We start from the raw sequence: 20,543 nt of genomic DNA, 5'->3' as shown, positions 1-20,543 counted from the left end.
AGATCCACCAGGCACTCCTTGGAAACCCTATGGGGCAGTTCTACTCTGTCCCGTAGGGTCTCTCTGAGTTGGAATCAACTTGATGGCAACGGGTTTGGTTTTTTTTTTTTTTTTTTGGAAGCATGTGAAAACATCCTGTCAGCCTCGGAACCACCCTGGAGCCCTGCAGACCTCAAGTGACCGAGGGCAAGCCAACTCTTCAGATACACCCTCATCTCCACCAAAGTCTCGTAGTTATACAGACCTGACAGTTTCTTCCTAAGGAGTCGATTTTCCTGGGGCAGTCGGTTGTCAGACTGCCCGGGGCAGTTGAACTGTGAGGTGGCCAGAATTCTCTGGGAGACATTGTTGGCCCATCTGCATGTTAAGGTGAGAGATATGTCAGTCTGGACAACTGGGTTATCTAATGAATAGAAATCCAGTTTACACATAGGGATTAAGTACCTTAATGTTACTCTTGCCTCATCAAACTTCTTTGACAGCGCGAAGAGGAAAATGAAAGTCATTTCAGTGTTAAGAAAAGGAAGACAGGTTTTTAAATATGTAAAAAGATCTTTTCCTTGCTTTTAAAACTCTAGGTCACTTAGCGGATACGAAGGATGGTATAGGAGGTTGCGGGCAGATGGTCTCTAGGCTTGAAATTTAGAAATTTTTAATGGTGGTGATCCTGGTGGTGTTGTGACATGTGTGAACTCTGAAACCCGAGTCACAGGCCAGTTTGTTTAAGTAATCTCAGTTGACAAATACTTACTGAGTCCCTACAGCATGCCAAGCACTTGGAGCAAGGCAGGGCATACAATCAAGACCCACCTTCAATGAGTTGCACTGTGCTGAGGGACAAGACAAACATATATGAAACCACTGAAGATAACAGTGTTTATGTCTTAAACTGTTCATGTGGTACAAAATCCAAAACAAGGGGATGTAAAAGGGCTGGAGAAGTCAGAGCTAGTTTCCTAGTAGACAGGATTGGAGAAGGGAAGTGAGAGGGTGCTCTAGATGAAGTGAATAGGACAGTTTAATACAAGCAGGACAGAGAGTGGTTTTTATGTGGGAGCACAAATAGGTCAGCCTGTTGATATTGTTTAGCCCAAGCAACATTTACTGAGCGCTTACCACATGCCAGGCACTATTATGGGCGAAGATGGGAAGATTAAAGATGGATAAGATGTGGCCTTGGAGCTCGAAGGAGCTGAGCCTAATACCCATTGCCGTCAAGTCGGTTACGACTCACAGGAGCCAGTTAAGGTTGATGGTAAGGAGTCCCTGGGTGGTACAAAGTCAAGCTCTTGACTGCTAACTGGAAAGGTTGGCGGTTTGAACCCACCCAGAGGCACCTCAGAAGAAAGGCCTGGTGAGCTACTTCTGAAAGGTCACAGCCATTGAAAACGCTATGGAGCACTGTTCTGCTCTGCAACCCATGGGATCACCATGAGTCAGAATTGACGCGACAGCAACTGGAAAAAGGTTGATTGTAGAACTATGGAATGCAGGGCTCCCGATGCGGTTCACAGGCTTTGGGAATTAGGCCTGGAATGGTGAGAGCCTTGGGAACGGGTGTCACGCAGGACTGCCTCAGATTGCAGAGTTAAGCTCCAACCATTCTGGCAGAAAGTTCCAGCATGTTGTTGGCTCAAGGTTGTTACTCGATGCCTGAAAGCCAGGCCACTAGAAAACCAATCCCTCAGGTTTCAGTCCTGAGAATCTGCCAGTGTGATAGCTCACACAAAATGGGTTCCCATACTTTGGCACTGCAGCCCGGTGGGGAATGTGGGATCAGGTTTGCAATGCGTCAGCCTCTCTAGCCAGCTGCTGAAACTTGAGAGAATAAAGTGGCACTGTTACAGAGGACTGTACCTGTCTGTCCTCCTGGAAGGTCCCCATCACAGTGACTATTGGAACAGAAAGTTTTATTCTGAGAGGAAATCTGATGAAAGCCAATGTGGTAAGGGAAAAATTTTTTATAACGCCTGTTAGGAACAAATATTCAACTTGATTTTTAAAAATAGGACAATAATAAGTGCTGCCCATTTCCGAACAAAAGTCATTTAAGAGTTGGCAGTCTGCTTTGTTTCTGAGCTTTCATATAATAAAAAAGAAAAAAATACTAGCGGTAAAACATCAATTTTCTGAAACCATTTTTTAAGATAATATATTTCCACTCTGCCTGCAATTCATATGGGTTACACTTGGCAGGATTAGGTTGAATTTTAATACTAAAACTCCTACACTGAATAGCTAAGGAGCTGTGGAACTGGTATACTTAGTGAATGATCCTTCTCTGCATTAAGTGTGGGCTTTGCTGTTACCAAGTGCTAGTAATACAATAAGAATGTGCTTGTGTGGGTATATCTGTGTTTGTCATTAAGGCTCTGCTAAGCCAGTGAGCCCCAGAAGCAGGTGCACAGTGGGCCTTAGCCCTTGTCCGATGAGCAGCAAAGCTATTGCTCCAAGCAGGGTGCCATGCCTGGCATTGGCTTGGATGCGGGCTGTGGTAGAAAGCTCTGGAATGCTGAGACAACTGGGGGCTCTTGTCTGTAGTGATAAAGCTTCCAAGCATGGCCAGGCCTGCAAAGCATTTGGTGGGCCTTGATGGGTCCCTGGTTGATTATTTAGTCTAAGCACCACAAAAAATAAAAACAAACTAGTTGCTGTTGAGTCGATTCTGATTTGTGATGGACCCCATTTGTTTCAGAGTAGGACTTCTGCATAGGGTTTTCAAGGCTGTGACCTTTCAGAAGCAGATCACTAGGCCTTTTTTCCAAGGCAACTCTGGGTGGGTTTGAACCACCAACTGTTTGGTTAGTAGCCAAGTGCTTAGCCATTTACACCACCCGTAGACTCCTTAAGCATCATAATATCTTTGTATATATCCCCAAGAAATGATTATTTTTTATTATGCTCTCGAAAGTTTACAGCTCAACTTAATTTCTCACACAAAAATTTATACACGTTATTGTTATGTGACATTATACTTGCAATCCCTGTAACGTGACAGCACATTCCCCCTTTCTACCCTGGGCTTCTTATGCCCATTCAACCAGTCCCTGTCCCTTCCGGCCTTCTCATCCTGCCCCTGGACAGGAGCAGCCCATTTGGTCTCGTGTATCTGACTGAACTAAAAGCACGCTTTTCGTGAGTATTATTTTGTTTCATAGTCCAGTCTAGTCTTTGTCTCAAGAGTGGGCTTCGGGAGTAGTTTTAGTTCTGGGTTAACAGAGTGTCCGGGGGCCATAGTTTGGGGAGTTCCTCCAGTCTCTGTCAAACCATTAAGTCTGGTCCTTTTATGTGAACTTGGGTTCTGCTCTGCACTTTTCTCCTGCTCCATCCAGGACTCTCTGTTGTGTTTCCTGTCAGGGTAGTCATTGGTGGTAGCTGGGCACCATCTACTTCTTCTGGTCTTAGGCTGATGGAGTCTGGTTTATGTGGACCTTTTGTCTCTTGGGCTAGTATTTTCCTGTGTCTTTGGCATTCTTCACTCTCCTTTGCTCCAAGTGGGTTGGGACCAATGCATGCATCTTAGATGGCTGCTCTCAAGCTTTTTTTTTTAATGTATAATTGTGCTTTAAGTAAAACTTTACAAATCAAGTCAGTCTCTCACACAAAAACCCATATACACCTTGCTACACACTTCCAATTACTCTCCCCCTTCCGACTTGACAGCACTGTTTTTTTTTCGGGGTTTAGTGAGACAGCTTGCTCTCTCCCTCCACTCTCTATTTTCGTGTCCGTTTCACCAGCTTCTAACCCCCTCCACCCTCTCATCTCCTTTCCAGGCAGGAGATGCCAACATAGTCTCAAGTGTCCACCTGATCCAAGAAGCTCACTCCTTACCAGCATCCCTCTCCAACCCATTGTCCAATCCAATCCATGTCTGAGGAGTTGGCTTCGGGAATGGTTCCCGTCCTGGGCCAACAGAAGTTCTGGAGGCCATGACCACCGGGATCCTTCTAGTCTAAGTCAGACCGTTAAGTCTGGCCTTTTTATGAGAATTTAGGTCTGTATCCCACTGCTCTCCTGCTCCCTCAGGGGTTCTCTGTTGTGTTCCCTGTCAGGGCAGTCATCGGTTGTAGCCAGGCACCATCCAGTTCTTCTGGTCTCAGGCTAATGTAGTCTTTGGTTCATGTGGCCCTTTCTGTCTCTTGGGCTCATAATCGTCCTTGGTGTTCTTCATTCTCCTTTGATCCAGGTGGGTTGAGACTAGTTGATACATCTTTGATGGCTGCTTGCTAGCGTTTAAGACCCCAGATGCCACTCTTCAAAGTGGGATGCAGAATGTTTTCTTAGTAGATTTTATTATACCAATTGACTTAGATGTCCTCTGAAACCATGGTCCCCAGACCGCTGCCCCTGCTACGCCGGCCTTGGAAGCATTTCAGTTTATTCAGGAAACTTCTTTGCTTTTGGTTTAGTCCAGCTGTGCCGACCTCCCCTGTATGATGTGCTATCTTTCCCTTCACCTAAAGTAGTTCCTATCTACTATCTAATTAGTGAATGCCCCTCTCCCACCCTCCCTCCCTCCCCCCTCTCATAACCACAAAAGAATGTTTTCTCAGTTTAAACTATTTCTCAAGTTCTTATAATAGTGCTCTTACACAATATTTGTCCTTGTGCAACTGACAAATTTCACTCAGCATAATGCCTTCCAGGTTCCTCCATGTTATGAAATGTTTCACAGATTCCTCACTGTTCTTTATTGATGCGTAGTATTCCATTGTGTGAATATACCATAATTTATTTATCCATTCATCTGTTGATGGACACCTTGGTTGTTTCCATCTTTTTGCTATTGTAAACAGTGCTGCAATAAACATGGGTGTGCATATATCTGTTCATGTAAAGGCTCTTATTTCTCTAGGATATATTCCAAGGAGTGGGATTGCTGGATTGTATGGTAGTTCTATTTCTAGCTTTTTAAGGAAGCGCCAAGTGGATTTCCAAAGTGGTTGTACCATTTGACATTCCCACCAGCAGTGTAGAAGTGTTCCAGTCTCTCCACAGCCTCTCCAACATTTATTATTTTGTGTTTTTTCGATGAATGCCACTCTGTTGGAGTGAGATGAAATCTCATTGTAGTTTTGATCTGCATTTCTCTAATGGCTAATGATCGTGAACATTTCCTCACGTATCTGTTAGCTACCTGAATGTCTTCTTTAGTGAAGTGTTTATTCGTATCTTTTGCCCATTTTTTAATTGGATTATTTGTCTTTTTGTTTTTGAGTTTTTGCAGTATCATGTAGGTTTTAAAGATCAGGCGCTGATCAGAAATGTCATAGCTAAAAGTTTTCCCAGTCTGTAGGTAGTCTTTTTACTCTTCTGCTGAAGTCTTTGAATGAGCATAGGTGTTTGATTTTTAGGAGCTCCCAGTTATCTAGTTTTTCTTCTACATTCTTAATAATGTTTTATGTACTGTTTATGCCATATATTAGGGCTCCTAATGTTGTCCCTACTTTTTCTTCCGTGATCTTTATCGTTTCAGATCTTACATTTAGGTCTTTGATCCATTTTGAGTTAGTTTTTGTGCATGGAGTGAGGTATGGGTCTTGTTTCATTTTTTTGCAGATGGGTATCCAGTTATGCCAGCACCATTTGTTAAAAAGACTGTCTTTCCCCTATTTAACTGTTTTGGGGCCTTTGTCAAATATCAACTGCTCATATGTGGATGGATTTATGTCTGGATTCTCAGTTCTGTTCCATTGGTCCATGTATCTGTTGTACCAGTAGCAGGCTGTTTTGACTACTGTGGCGGTATAATAGGTTCTAAAATCAGGTAAAGTAAGGCCTCCCACTTTGTTCTTTTTCGGTAATGCCTTATTTATCTGGGGCCTCTTTCCCTTCCATATGAAGTTGGTGATTTGTTTTTCCATCTCATTAAAGAATGTTGTTGGGATTTGGTTCGGAATTGTATTAAATGTATAGATCGCTTTTGGTAGAATAGATATTTTTATAATGCTGAGTCTTCCTATCCACGAGCAAGGTATGTTTTTCCACTTATGTAAGTCTCTTTTAGTTTCTTGCAGAAGTGTACTGTAGTTTTCTTTGTATAAGTCTTTTACATTTCTGGTAAGATTTATTACTAAGTATTTTATCTTCTTGGGGGCTACTGTAAATGGCATTGATTTGATGATTTCCTCCTCGGTGTTCTTTTTGCTGGTGTAGAGGAATCCGACTGCTTTTTTATGTTTATCTTGTATCCCGATACGCTGCTGAACTTTTCTATAAGTTTCAGTAGTTTTCTGGAGGATTCCTTAGGGTTTTCTGTGTATAAGATCATGTCATCTGCAAAGAGAGATACTTTTACTTCTTCCTTGCAATCTGGATGCCCTTTATTTCTTTATCTAGCCTAATTCCTCTGGCTAGGACCTCCAACCCAGTGTTCAGTAAGAGCGGTGATAAAGGGCATCCTTGTCTGGTTTCAGATCTCAATGGGAGTGCTTTCAAGGCTCTCTCCATTTAGGGTGATGTTGTCTGTTGGCTTTGTATAAATGCCCTTTATTATGTTGAGGATTTTTCCTTCTATTCCTATTTTGCTGAGAGTTTTTATCATGAATGAGTGTTGAACTTTGTCAAATGCCTTTTCTGCATCAATTGATAAAATCATGTGATTCTTTTGTTTTATTTATGTGGTGGATTACATTAATTATTTTTCTAATGTTGAACCATCCCTGCATACCTGGTATGAATCCCACTTGGTCATGGTGGGTTATTTTTTTGATATGTTGCTGAATTCTATTGGCTAGAATTTTGTTGAGGATTTTTGCATCTACGTTCATGAGGGATATAGGTCTATAATTTTCTTGTGGTGTCTTTACCTGGTTTTGGTATGATGGATATGGTGGCTTCATAGAATGAGTTTGGGAGTATTCCGTCCTTTTCTATGCTCTGAAATACCTTTAGTAGTGGTGGTGTTAACTCTTCTCTGAAAGTTTGGTAGAACTCTGCAGTGAAGCCATCCGGACTTTTTTTTGTTGTTGGGAGTTTTTTCATTACCTTTTCAATCTCTTCTTCTGTTATGGGTCTATTTAGTTGTTCTACCTCTGTTTGTGTTAGTTTAGGTAGGTAGTGTGTTTCTAGGAATTCATCCATTTCTTCTAGGTTTTCAGATTTGTTGGAGTACAGCTTTTCATAGTAATTAATTTTAATTTCAGTTGGGTCTGTTGTAATATCACTCCTCTCATTTTTTATTCAGGTTATTTGCTTCCTCTCCTGTTTTTCTTTTGTCAGTTTGGCTAGTGGTTTATCAATTTTGTTGATTTTTTCCAAAAACTCAGCTTTTGATCCTATTCTTTCAATTGTTTTTCTGTTCTCTATTTCATTTAGTTCAGCTCTAATTTTTATTATTTGTTTCCTTCTGGTGCCTGTGGGTTTCCTTTGTTGCTCTCTTTCTGTTTGTTCAAGTTGTAGGGATATCTCTTTGCTTTTGGCCCTTTCTTCTTTTTGGATGTGTGCATTTATTGATATAAACTGGCCTCTAACCACAGCTTTTGCTCTGTCCCAAAGGTTCTGATAGGAAGTGTTTTCATTCTGATTGCATTCTGTGAATTTCTTTATTCCATCCTTAATGTCTCTATAATCCAGTCTTTTTTGAGCAGGGTATTGTTCAGTTTCCAAGTGTTTGATTTCTTTTCCCTGCTTTTCCTGTTATTGATTTCCACTTTTATGGCCTTATTGTCAGAGGAGATGCTTTGTAATATTTCGATGTTTTGGATTCTGCTAAGGCTTGCTTTATGATCTAATATGTGGTCTATTCCAGAGAATGTTCCATGTGCACTAGAAAAGAAAGTATACTTGGTTGTTGCTGGGTAGAGTGTTCTGTGTATGTCTATGAGGTCAAGTTGGTTGATTGTGGCATTTAGATCTTCCGTGTCTTTATTGATCTTCTCTCTGGATGTCCTTACCTTCCCCGAAAGTGACGTGTTGAAGTCTCTTACTGCTATTGTGGAGCTGTCTTATCTCACTTTTCAATGCTGATAGAGTTTGTTTTATGTATCTTGCAGCCCAGTCATTGGGTGCATAAATATTTAATATGGTTATATCTTCTTGGTGTATTGTCCCTTTAATCATTATATAGTGTCCTTTCTTATCCTTTCTGATGGATTTAACTTGAAAGTCTATTTTGTCAGAAATTAATATTGCCACTCCTCTTTTTTGATTGTTGTTTGCTTGATATATTTTTTTCCATCCTTTGAGTTTTAGTTTGTTTGTGTCTCTGAGTCTAAGGTGTGTCTCTTGTAGGCAGCATATAGACGGATCTTGTTTTTGAATCCATCCTGCCACTCTCTGTCTCTTTATTGGTGCATTTAGTCCATTTACATTCAGGGTAATTATGGATAGGTGTGAGTTTAGTGCTATCATTTTGATGTCTTTTTTTGTGTGTTGTTGACAGTTTCTTTTTCCCACTTAATTTCATCTAGTGAGTAGATTTTCTTTATGTATTGTCCTTTCCTCATATTGGTTGTCGTTGATTTTGTTTCTGCTGAGTCTGTATTTTACCCTCGTATTTTATTTTGATGAGTAGGGTAGTTTGTCTCCTTTTTGGTTACCTTATTATTTACCCCTATTTTTCTAAATTTAAAACTAACTTTTATTTCTTTGTATCATCGTATCTTCCTCTCCAAGTGTATGATTACATTTCTTAGTCCCTCTTTATTATTTTAATGTTGTTTTCTTTTATAGAATAACATTGCCGTTACACTGTTTGGGGCTTTTATATATATATATACACACACACACATATATACATATATATACACACACACACACACACACACACAATCTTGCCTTTTTTTTTTTGATTTCCCTGCCAGGGTTGACTTCTGGCTGCTCTGCCCAGTGTTCTAGTCTTGGGTTGATACCTGATATTATTGATTTTCTAACCAAAGAACTCCCTTTAGTATTTCTTGTAGTTTTGTTTTGATTTTTACAAATTCCCTAAACTTGTGTTTATCTGGAAATGTCTTAATTTCACCTTCATATTTAAGAGAGTTTTGCTCGATATATGATTCTTGGCAGGCAATTTTTTTCCTTCAATTTTTTAAATATGTCATCCCATTGCCTTCTTGCCTGCATGGCTTCTGCCCAGTAGTCCAAGCTTATTCTTATTGGCCCTCCTTTGTAGGTGACTTTTCATTTATCCCTCACTGCTCTTATAATTCTCTCTTTATCTTTGATTTTGGCAAGTTTGATTATAATATGTCTTGGTGACTTTCTTTTCGGATCTACCTTATGTGGAGTTCGATGAGCATCTTGGATAGATATCTTCTCATCTTTCCCAATATCAGGGAAGTTTTCTGCCAACAAATCGTCAACAATTTTCTCTGTATTTTCTGTTATCCCTCCCTGTTCTGGTACTCCAATCAGTTGTAGGTTATTTCTCTTGATAGAGTCCCGCATGATTCTTAAGTTTTCTTCATTTTTTTTAATTCTTTTATCTGATTTTTCTTCACATGTGTTAGTGCCAAGTGATTTATCTTCGAGTTCCAAAATTCTGTTCTGCTCCTCTATTGAGTTGTCTAATTCTGTAATTTTATTGTTAATCTTCTGAATTTCTGATTGCTGTCTGTCTATGGACTTTTCCATCTTATTAAACTTTTCATTATGTTCCTGAATAATCTTTGTAATTTGTCCAATTCCTTTATCTGTGTATTCCTTGGCTTGTTCTGCATATTGCCTCATTTCCTTCCTGATGTCATGAAAGGTTTTGTATATTAAACTTTTGTATTCTGCAATTCCAGGGATGCACTTTCATCTAGAAGATCCCTGGATTCTTTGTTTTGAGAGCCTGTTGAGGTGATAATGGTCTGTTTCTTTATATGACTTGATATTGACCGGTGTCTCCGAGCCATCTGTAAGTTATTGTATTAGTTTATGCTTGCTTACTATATCATGGCTACTTGCTTTGTTTTGTTTTGGTATTCCCCTATGGGTTGCTTGAGTGAGCTAGCTTGATTGTTTTCACCTTTGGAGCTCTGGTGTCCTGTGTCCCCAGCTGGCTAGAGCTGTTGTCAGGTATATTAGTCCACGAATCCATTCAGTTTTCTAGTATGAATTGAGCCCAGGTTTCCAGGTAACTGATCAAGTGTGTGGTACAGGCTCTGTCCTACAGTCTTAGAGGGGCAGGGGTGATTGGGGTATATACCGGTATCTGATTGCAGCAGGGGTCACGCTCTGCACAAGGCAGGGGGCTGAGAACCAACCCCCGAGTGTCTCTGAGGAAAACGCATCCCTGCTCCCTAGAGCGTGCTGGTGGGTGGGTTCTGTAGATGGACCATGGGCACCCAAAGTTTTTGGTTGTAAGGACTGGGAGGTACCAGTTATCTTTGGACCCCTGTCGCGGGTGACTGGGTGACCTGAGGGGAGCTACCAATCCTTAGGTCCCTAATGTGGGTAGGTGAGGACCTTGTTTAATAGGCAAAGCAATGTCAAACATCAAACACCCACCTCCCCACCGCACAGCTGAAGTGGTTGGAATTCGCCAACAAGGACCTATTCTCCCAAAATAGGCCCACACAGGTCCATGCAGAAGGGAAAGGTGCTCAAGGTCGATGGACATTTTATGCCTGGACAGGAGCTGCTTCTGTCCTGAGCTCTCCTGGTTAATGGAGCTAGCATATTATCTTTTCCCCCAGTTGCAATTTTTTTCTTTCCCCTAGGCTGGTAGGATGGCTCTAGGTGCTCAACAGGGCCTGTCTCAGGCCCAGAAATTCAGCCGCTGAAACCAGCTTGGGGGTAGGGGGGGTTTGGTAAAATATACGCAAGTACTTAGCTTTTGCCTAGAGCGCCGTTATTCTCAGGTTCTGGAGGTGTGAGTAGGCTGTGCGGCTGGCTGCTTCTCCCTGAGGAAACTGCGGCTGAATGCTAGTACCAACCGCTGCCACTGCTGCTCCGGGAATGGTGCCTGAGGGCTCCCTGCAATTCAGGTCTGGTAACTCCTTTCCACTCCTGAGCGGCCTCTTTCTCCCCCTGCCCCTTCAGTTCATTGTCTAAGCTTGCCTTTAATGCTCAGGGTTCCCAGCTTGTCACAAATGTACTCATTTCACTTGTTTTTTCGGGTCTTTGTTGTAAAGAGGGCTCGCCAGAAGAGTCTGTCTATTCCGCCATCTTGGTTCCGCCTCCTGTTCCCAAGCTTTTAAGACCCCAACTGCCGCTCACCAACGTAGGATGTAGAATGTTTTCTTAATAAACTTTGTTACGCCAATTGACCTGTATATCCCGCGAAACTGTGGTCCTCAGACCCATGAAATTCTTAAGTGATTTGGAAGTCTGTAGCATTTCCATTACGGAAATCTCACAGTGACTTAGTGACAAAGAAAATGCCTGCTGTGGTTTATCACTAGTATTGGGGGGATTGAAATGCAGGCAGGTTTAGTGGGATGTAACACAATAAGCCCATGATGGGCACTGCATCTCCGAGCTGTCTTTATCCTACTGGGTTAGGCTGTGTAGGCTCCCCTCGGGGGAATTAGCCTGTGATCAGCCCTTGACTTAATTCCAACTGTCAAAGTGTCCCGAGGAAGGGTAGGGCTAGAAATAGGGACTTAGAGGAACAGAGGAGTAGGCAGGATCAGTCACATGGTGTAAACCTGAACAGTAAGGTACATAAGCGTGTTTCTTAATCTCTTACCATCCTGAATTCCCTCTCCTCCTCTTCTCAGAGAGCAGAGCTGACATCTGATAAAGACATGTACCTTGACAACAGCTCTGTTGAAGAAGCTTCAGGAGTGTATCCTATTGATGACGATGACTACGCGTCTGCCTCAGGCTCAGGTAAGGCTACCTCCTTCTGAACACTCGCCTCCATTCTCCATGTACACGCATGCATACTTTACTGGAATTTACTTCAAGGAGACAGGCAGGATGCACAGTGATTGATAGCATGTCTTTTGGAGTCAGAGTCAAAGTTTGGGTACAAATTCCAGCTCTACCACTTAACAGCTGTGAAATCTTGAAGAATTTATAACTTCACTGAGCCTCAGTTTCCTCATTTGTAAAATGGAGGTGGGTAATAGCACCTGCCACATAGGGCTGTTGTGAGAATTTAAGGAGTTGGGGCTTGGCACATAGTTAGTGCTCTTCAACATTAGCTTTTAATTTTATTATCAAACCTATCAACGAGTGTCATGGAAACCAGCCTTAAAGAAATCTCTCAAACGCTAGCTTCATAAAAACCCCTTGTCTTTGGTAAAGATTATATGTAAGAGCAAGAAGAGTTTTCCTTTCTTACTCCTAGCCCCAAGCCCATTGCCATCGAGTCGATTCCAACTCACAGCAACCCTAAGGGCAGAGTAGAACTGCCCCATAGGGCTTCCAAGGAGCACCTAGTGGATTTGAACTGCCAACCCTTTGGTTGGCGGCTGTAGCACTTAACGACTACACCACCAGTGTTTCCCTTGCTCCTAGAGTATTGCTCAAAAGTAGGAGGGAAGATGTAGCAGCCAAGTAAAAAGATTATATAGTGATGTCCCCAACTCCCCTGGTGTATCAGCTATCTATTACTACGGTAATGCTGTATGACAAACCACCCCAAAACTTAGCTGCTTAAAACAACAACCATTTTTTTAACTAATCCTGCAGGTTGGCAGTTAAGGCAGGACTTAGTGGGCTCTCCCACAGGGATCAGCTGTAGGATGGATGTGCAGCTTTGCTGATCTTGGCTGGGCTCTGTCCTAACTCTGGGGTAACTGGGCTACCTTGGCTCCGGTCCTGTCATCCTTGGCTCCGACAATCTGTCATCCTCTAGTAGGCCAGTCATTGGTTAACAAGGATTAGACAGAGATCCCGAGCAAGTAAGCAGAAGTATGCAAAGCCTCCTAACACTTAGGCTCAGAACTGGTGCATCATTACTTCTACCACATTTTATTGGCCAAAGCAAGTCAAAAGGCCTGCCTAGACTCCATATCTTAATGGAAGGAGCTATAAAGTCAAGTTACAGAAGATGTGTATGCAATGGGGAATAAAGGATTCTAGCCGTTTTTGTAACCTACCATATTTGGTAAATGTTTCTCCTGTGCCAGGAGTGGCCCCTGAGAAGCTGAGAGTGAGGAAGTACCTATATTTAATTAATGGTTGGGTCAGGAATATGTTGTCAACAGAATGCTAGAAAAGTCTTCTTCAGAACTTTCTTGCTTAGGGTTTTCATTGTAGATTCAACAGATGTGAAAAGTTATGCTGACTGTAGAAACATGGTTGATGTCTGATGATCAGATTGGCCTGGGCTTCAGAGTGACCCAGAAACAAATTAAAGTCAGTTGTGTCTTTGGTAGATCTCTAGCCATGTAAGAGTGAGTGTTTTAAGTCGGAAAACAGCAAATCTAAGAAAGACAAGAGAGGTGGTGGTTGACCTAGTAACGGTAAGCCTACAATGCAATCCTAATGTAAAAATAACCCTAGTTATTCTTGGGAGAGTGATATATATCGCACACACAGAATGAGTGTGAAAAGAGTTGTTCTCCGTAGCCACAAGTCTATTAATATCTTTCATGCATGGTGCCTTTTTTTTTTTTTTTCAGCACCTCAAAATTGCTTTGTAATTGTCATTGTCAAAGAGCCTCAGGAAATAATAAATATGGACACTTTCTTGTCCCCATGTCACAGATCTTAGGATCCAGAAGTTGGAGGGCATCTGTAGAGGTTGGCCAAGTCATCTTGCTGACTTCTGCCAAGATTGTCCTTAAGTTTAACTTAAAAAAAAAAAAAAAAAACAGGTGCACAGTCCTGCTCCCCTGTCTTCCCTCCTCATCTAGAGGAATGAGGGTTGGTGTGGCTCACTTGAAATCCTAACCCACTAATTAGAGAGATCAAGCTGAGGCTTAAACGTGGGCCCACGCAGCTTCAGTCTTGGTTCTACACTTGATCTGATTATTGCTAAAAAATGGAAGAGCATCATTCTTGACTTTGGAAATTCCCTTGCACTGCACAGGGGCATTTTTCAACTTAAAGGTAGTAGTAGCTGTGACTAAAATACGTGAAGCACTTACTGTATATCAGGCACTGTTCTCATTCTTATAACTTCCCTGTAAAGATAGGTTCTATCACTAGCTCCGTTTTTCAAATGAGAAAAACTGAGGCACAGAGAGGGTGAGTAACTCACCCTAGATCACAGTTAGGAAGTGATACAGGTGGGATAGGGACCAGGGAGTCAGACTTGAGAGAGCATTCTCTTTCAATCCATTGTAGTACTGCCTCCTGTGTCATAAAACTCTGTTCTGGAATTAAAAACTGATGCCCTGTCCTAGCTGGAGGCACTGGGATTCCCCGCAATTTTGGCCAGTGTTCCCTCTGTCCTAGCTACCATGAAGCCATCCAGTAAAATACCATTCCAGGGAAATGACAAGGCCCAGAGGCTACTTCAGAGGCAGGAAGATGGCACCATGTTACATATGTGAACTTCAGTGTGAGCATTAGTGAAATGAAAACCTCTAGCCATTCACTTAAACATTCCATAGGCATTCGCTGTGAGCCAGGCACTGTATGTTCTTAGGACATAGAGATGAGAAGGCCTTGGTCCCTGTCCTCAAGGGACCGGGATTCTGTTGAGAAAAATGCAGAAATGAGAAAATGTAACTGAAACACAGTGTAAAAGGAACGCTTACGGTACTTTTCACATTGTGTTACAATTACTTTTTCTCATTTCTACATTTTTCTCGTCAGAATCTTGGTCCCTTGAGGGCAGAAACCAAGTATTTCTCATCTCTTTGTCTCTCATCTCTGTGTCCCAAGAACATGGGCAGCACCTGACAACAACAGCAAACACAATGTGATGGGTGCCGTAACAGAGGAATACTGCTGTACAACAAAAATTTAAGAGTTAAATATAGGCTTTTGGTTAAAGAAGACGGATTAAACATACATACCTTCTAAAAAAACTAAATTGACAATAAAGGAATGGTCATAAACTCATAAGGACAAACAGAACAGAAGAGGAGGGCAAAGCCACAAAGTTTTAAAAGATGGAAAGCAGAGAGGCTAGTAGTAACAGGCTGAGCAGACATGACAAGGCTGAGTTAGCCAGCAGTGGGGAAAGCAAGAAGCAACCTGATTAACATAGCAGAATCCCCTTTGTACCTGGGAATTGGTGGCACCAAACAGAGTGTAAAAGTGGACACTAAGTGCAAGAGTATTGGTTGAAAGTTTGTTTAAGAAACAATTATAGTCCCAAATTCTTTCTCTGTTTCATGCAGCAAAGAAAGGGACTGATGCTCCTCAACCTCAGAGGAAAAGTGAGGGTTTAATATATCTGGAGAGGGTAAAACAGAGGGTCTCTGGGTTGCCGAGTACCAGGCACAGATGGGCCTGGGGTCTCCATATTGAAAACAAGGGGAATGAGTTCTTAGATTAAGTATTATTTAATGCTGAGGTGTCCCCCCAACCTGTTTTCTATCAGTCAGTTCCCAGAAAACTGGCACTCTGGCCTTTATCCCCTGAGTAGGGGATTGGGAGGCTTGTCTCTGGGGAACTGGACTAACTCGATAGAAAAAACTGAAAGATACTAGCAATGAGAGTTCTCTAACAAAACACACAGCTGTATCTTAACTGATGATGCCCACATTTGACAAAACTTCTCCCACGTACTCAGAGCGTCTAGTCAGCTTTTGGTATTTCCCTCCAAGATATCAAAGGACAACCAAGGTTTCCCAGACATTCATGAAAAACTTACAACAGGAAAGACAGAAACTCAGAAATGGGGAGAGGGGAGAGATGTACAGGGAGAAGAGAACTTATAGAAAAACTTGGAGAGATAAGAAAAGATGCTTTAACTATGAAACAAGAACAGGATGCTATGAAAAAGGAACATTCTAAGAGCACAAGAGAGCTCTTGGAGAGTGAACTATCATGTCAAAAATGAAAAATTTATTAGAAGGTGAGAAGATAAAGAACGTATTTATTCAACAGATATTCATTAACACTCACTACACGAGGGAACAGGTACCTTTCTAAGTGCTAGGAACACTTCAGTAAATAAAATAGGCAAAAATACAGTAATGCTTTCTCTGGTAGTAGGATAATTTATTTCTTTGTGTATTTTTATATCTCCAGATTTCACATATGAATGTGTATTTTTTTAAACATGTATTCTCTTTGTAAATAGAAGAAAATGTTATAAAAGAAGAGGTACAATGAGCAGTGGGAACATAGGAAGAAACAGCTCTGTATGGAGAGATCAAGGATGGCTTCACAGAGAGGGGAGGATGGCATTGATGCTGGACAAAATAGCATTAAACAGGAGTTTTCCAGGTGGATTGAGTAGGATATTTCAGGCAAAGAGAATGGTGTGATCCAAAAGTCAGGGATGAGGAAGAGGTACTTAAGGGGCTCCCAGCTTTCTGGTTTGGACAAATGAACTAATCTTTTTTATAAAGATAGTTGAAACAGTAGGAAGAGCCATTTTGGGGAAGTAGATTACTCATTTGTCTCTAACTTAAGAAGTACTAGCTTGAGAGAGAATTTTTCCACTTTACAAATTTCTTTGCTCTCGCAACAAATTCTCCACACCCATGGTTTGATGACTCGTATCTGTCACTATTGTGCACAAGGGGGTCTTGCAGGCCCTTAATTGAAATTTTTATTTCTCATTGATTTTATTCCTTGTGAAAGAATGATTCATTTTAGGAAGAAATCAAGCATAGTTAAAATATGTAACAGTTAAATATATGTTAATAATGTATGTCAAACTTTGATAGAAAATCAGGCAGGCTAATATAAAAGAGTAATGTATTTCTGGAGCTGTCCTTATTTATGAGTTACATTTACATAACTTTTGGTGTACAGAATGCTTTTAAATAGATATCACATTTGAGACTCTTAAGAGCTCAAATGTGACATATTATTATAACATACTATTATTCCCATTTTACAGATGAAGAAACTAAAATTCAAGCATTACTAGCTCAAGATCACAGAGCTAATGAGTGCCAGAACCAGTACTAAGTTTGTTTGGGTTTTTTGAATACCAAATCCTGTATTTATTCCAATATACCCCACCATTTCTTCTCTGTGTAATAAGTATATATGTTCTGAAGTTAAAGGAGATAGTTGGCATATTAAAAAATGGACCAAAGTAATATAGCCATTGCACTATTTCAATCATGTTACCTCTTAACTTTCTAAACCGCATATTATATTAGTATGATTCTGTGAAAAATACTTTCTTTTAGTTGAGGAATTTGCAAGTAATTCTTCTAAGGTAATCAGAAGGACTTGGAGAAAACAGGTTAGTTTAACTTATAGAACTTAAACTTGAATTGTTATACATTTGATGAATGATCAGCTTTAAAATAACATTTAAGTGTCAGAAATTCTTAAATGTTACTCTGGTAAAAAAAAAAAATAGTACTCAGGTGGAAAGTTGGTAGTAGTCACTTACTGAACAAATACCAAATCAGTCTGTTGTGTGCTAGCCACTGTGTTAGGTGCTCAGGGAGCAAAACAGATGAAATCCTTTTCTTAAGGATCTTCCAGTCTAGTAGGGGAGACTTTAGTCTGTAGTTACACAAAGAACACATAATCTCAAACTTGTGATAAAAACCATTAGAGAAAGAAGGATGGTATTAAAAAAACATTTAAAAAAGGACTCTGACCTAACATATTTAGGACCAGAGGTGATCTTCTTCACGATATGACCTTTGTTGAGGTCTGGAGGCAGGTTAGGAATTAACTAGGTTAGGGCTTCTGGCAGAGGGATCAGGAGACCATGGCTGAAGCACAGGGAATAATAGGGAAAATAGGGCTCAAGGAAGCTGGAAAGGTAGGCTGAGGCCAGACCATGTAGGGCTAGGCTGAGGCATTTTATATTTATCCCAAGAGCAGAGGGGCATTGTAAGTGTTGTAAGCAGGGTGTGGGAACCACAGCTAATTTGTGGACCAAGGAGTGACACGGGCTATTAGGAAGAAGGCAGTTATAATAGTTCATGTGACAGTGGTTTAATTTAGGGTGGTCACCCTTAGAGGTGGTGGCTTGGATTCAGGTGTTAGAATGCAGGATAACAGGATATTAAGAAGATAAAATCAGCGGCACTTGGTGATGGATTCAATATGGAAGTGAGGAAGAGAAAGTTTTGGTATGTAGGAATGCAAGATGCAAGAATACAAGAGCATAGTGAGAAGACCAGGTCTGTGAAGAGAAGGGAGGCCAATATCATGAGCTCCATTTTGGACATGTTAGGTTTGTATAGTGCCTTTGAGACATTAAAGTGAAAATGTCAAGTAGGCCATTGATACGTGGGTCTCAATTTCAGAGGGTGATACCATCTATATTTAGATTGTAATTGATGGGTGTGGATGAGGCAGAAAGTGTGCAGCAAGAAGAGGCCTACGGCTGAACCTTAAGAAGCTCTTCATATTGTTTGTCCAGATAGAGGAGGATGAACCTGCAAAGAAGACAGAAATAGCCAGAGAGGAGAGGAGAAAGCCAGGAAATCATAGAAGCCCAAAGAAAGAGGGCATTATCAAAGGAGATGGTAGTAGACAGTGCCCAGTGGTGCTAGTTTCGGTTAGAGGAGGAGCACTCTGAAAAATGCCTTTGGATTTGGCATCTCGGAGGACATTGGTGACCTTCACAAGACAGTACCAGTGGTGTGATGACAGTGTCAAAGAGTGAAAAAGTGGCTCTGTAAAAGTAAAAACAGAGTTTCATTGAGGGTGAGAGAGAAAGTTCGAACCGGGAAACACAGAGTACAGATCAAAGTACCAAGTGTCCTAACATACCAGAGAGAGGCGAGCCTTTTATACAGAAAAGTGGGGGAGAGAGTGTGTGACCACAGTCATGGGGGCTTGGGGTCACACATGGTAGCAGGACAATAGCAAGCTGAAATTTTATAAAGTTAGCTAATCCAACTTCTAACATAGGCTTTCTGAAGTCAACCTAGTAAATGATTTTCTGAAACACTTACATGTACATTCTCCCTGGGGTATGTTGCTTTTCCTGAGACTATCTTGACAAACCTTTCTTGACAAACATTTCTTCACAAATTACATATTTGCCCTTTCTACTGTTTGCTGAGGGTGGTTAAAGTTTCACAGGAGGTTACACAGTTTCCATTCTTAGAAAGGGGAACTTAGGAGAGACAGGCTAAAAGTGTAATTCAGAGAATGGAGCTCACAGTGGGTTTCTCAGGGAAGTATCTAGGCAGCAAATTTCTAGTGACTAATTATGTAACTGAAAAAGAAGAAAAACAACAAAATGGAGCTTGAGCTAAAGTAACCATCAGCCATTTTAGTCATGTTAAGCTAGAGTTTCAATACTCCTTGTCAACAGGGAGAGTCCGATTGGAAGAAGAGCAGAAAGTCGAGTAGAGGGTGAGGAAAGCATGAATTAAAGGTTCAGCTATAGGAGAGTTTTCTTTTTTGTTGATTGTTTTAATGTGTTTTTTTGTTATGTTAATAGTTTTGTTTGTTATGTTGTGTTTTTGTTTGTGTGGAGAATGGAGCATGCTCCCGTGTAGATAGGAGGAAATCTTACTAAGCAGGACAGATTGAACATATAAGTGAAAGAAGAGCAGATTGAGAGTGTTTAGACTAATAATATTGTAGAAAAATCACCAGGCTACGCAGAGATCCCCTTTGAAATTATTTTTGCATCTCAGTGAAGACTGAAGGAAAGTTTGTGCTTGAATTCTCAAGGAGCAGATAAATGTGGAAAGAACATGGCTTCTGCCGGTATCAACATTAGACAGTATTGTCAGATAATGTAGAAATCTGCGTCGTGATTCTTGTTCTCAGCTCATCTTTGCTTATTTTTCCAGGAGCTGATGAGGACGTAGAGAGGCCAGAGATGACAACATCTCGAACACTTCCAAAGATACCGTTCACTAGTGTTGCCCCAAGAGTGGAAACCACGACATTGAAAATTCAGGACAAGATACCTGCTCAGACAAAGGTGTGTTTCGTTTTGTATTATATTATCAGGTTATTGTAAATGCTTTTCAGGTTATATTTTACAAAATAGTCCTTTTAAAAGATTCCGTTTTAAATTATGGAAGGACAAATAGTCTTTTCCTTATGTTATTGTAAATGACTTTTCCTTATTCTTTATGATCGTTTTGACTAATTTACCTACCTGGTACTTTTATCACGCCAAACCTACCTTATATACAATTATTTTTGACACTGTGTTCCTTCTTAAGGAACTCACAACCCAGTTAAGAAACAAAATCTTTTCAGTTTATTAAGCTTAAGCCGAGAAAATTTATTTTTATTTCATAAAGGAGGTTTTAAGTTAAAACCATTGTGAACTTTACGTACTCCACAGGTTCCAGGATAAGGAGATTCCAAGTCACGTCTTGAGCTGGAAATAGTCTCACTTAGTCTTTTCTTTGAGTCTCCTCACGTCTACCATCAGTAGGATGTAAACTTTGAACTCTTTTAATGATAATGATGAATCTAGGTGCATCTGGAGGCACAGTGGTTAAGTGCTCAGCAAGGTCTATGATTTGAACCCACTAGCTCCTCTGCAGGAGAAAGATGTGGCAGTCTGCGTCTGTAAAGATTTTCAGCCTCAGAAACCTTATGAGGCAGTTCTACTCTGTCCCGTAAGATTGCTATGAGTC

General features: G+C 40.9%; 1 protein-coding gene across 1 annotated transcript in view; it reads left to right on the top strand.

The window, feature by feature from the left end:
• SDC2 (syndecan 2) overlaps positions 1-20,543 on the top strand; it is a 137,013-nt gene that overhangs the window by 108,603 nt on the left and 7,867 nt on the right. Inside the window, exons 2-3 of the mRNA XM_049854573.1 lie at positions 11,655-11,766; positions 19,740-19,873. Of these exons, the coding sequence (XP_049710530.1) occupies positions 11,655-11,766; positions 19,740-19,873 (246 nt within the window). The remainder of the gene's footprint in view (positions 1-11,654; positions 11,767-19,739; positions 19,874-20,543) is intronic.

Source organism: Elephas maximus, chromosome 15 (genome assembly GCF_024166365.1).
Source record: "Elephas maximus indicus isolate mEleMax1 chromosome 15, mEleMax1 primary haplotype, whole genome shotgun sequence".
In the NCBI taxonomy this organism is placed as follows: Eukaryota; Metazoa; Chordata; class Mammalia; order Proboscidea; family Elephantidae; genus Elephas; species Elephas maximus.
This window is presented reverse-complemented; position numbering and strand designations above follow the sequence as displayed.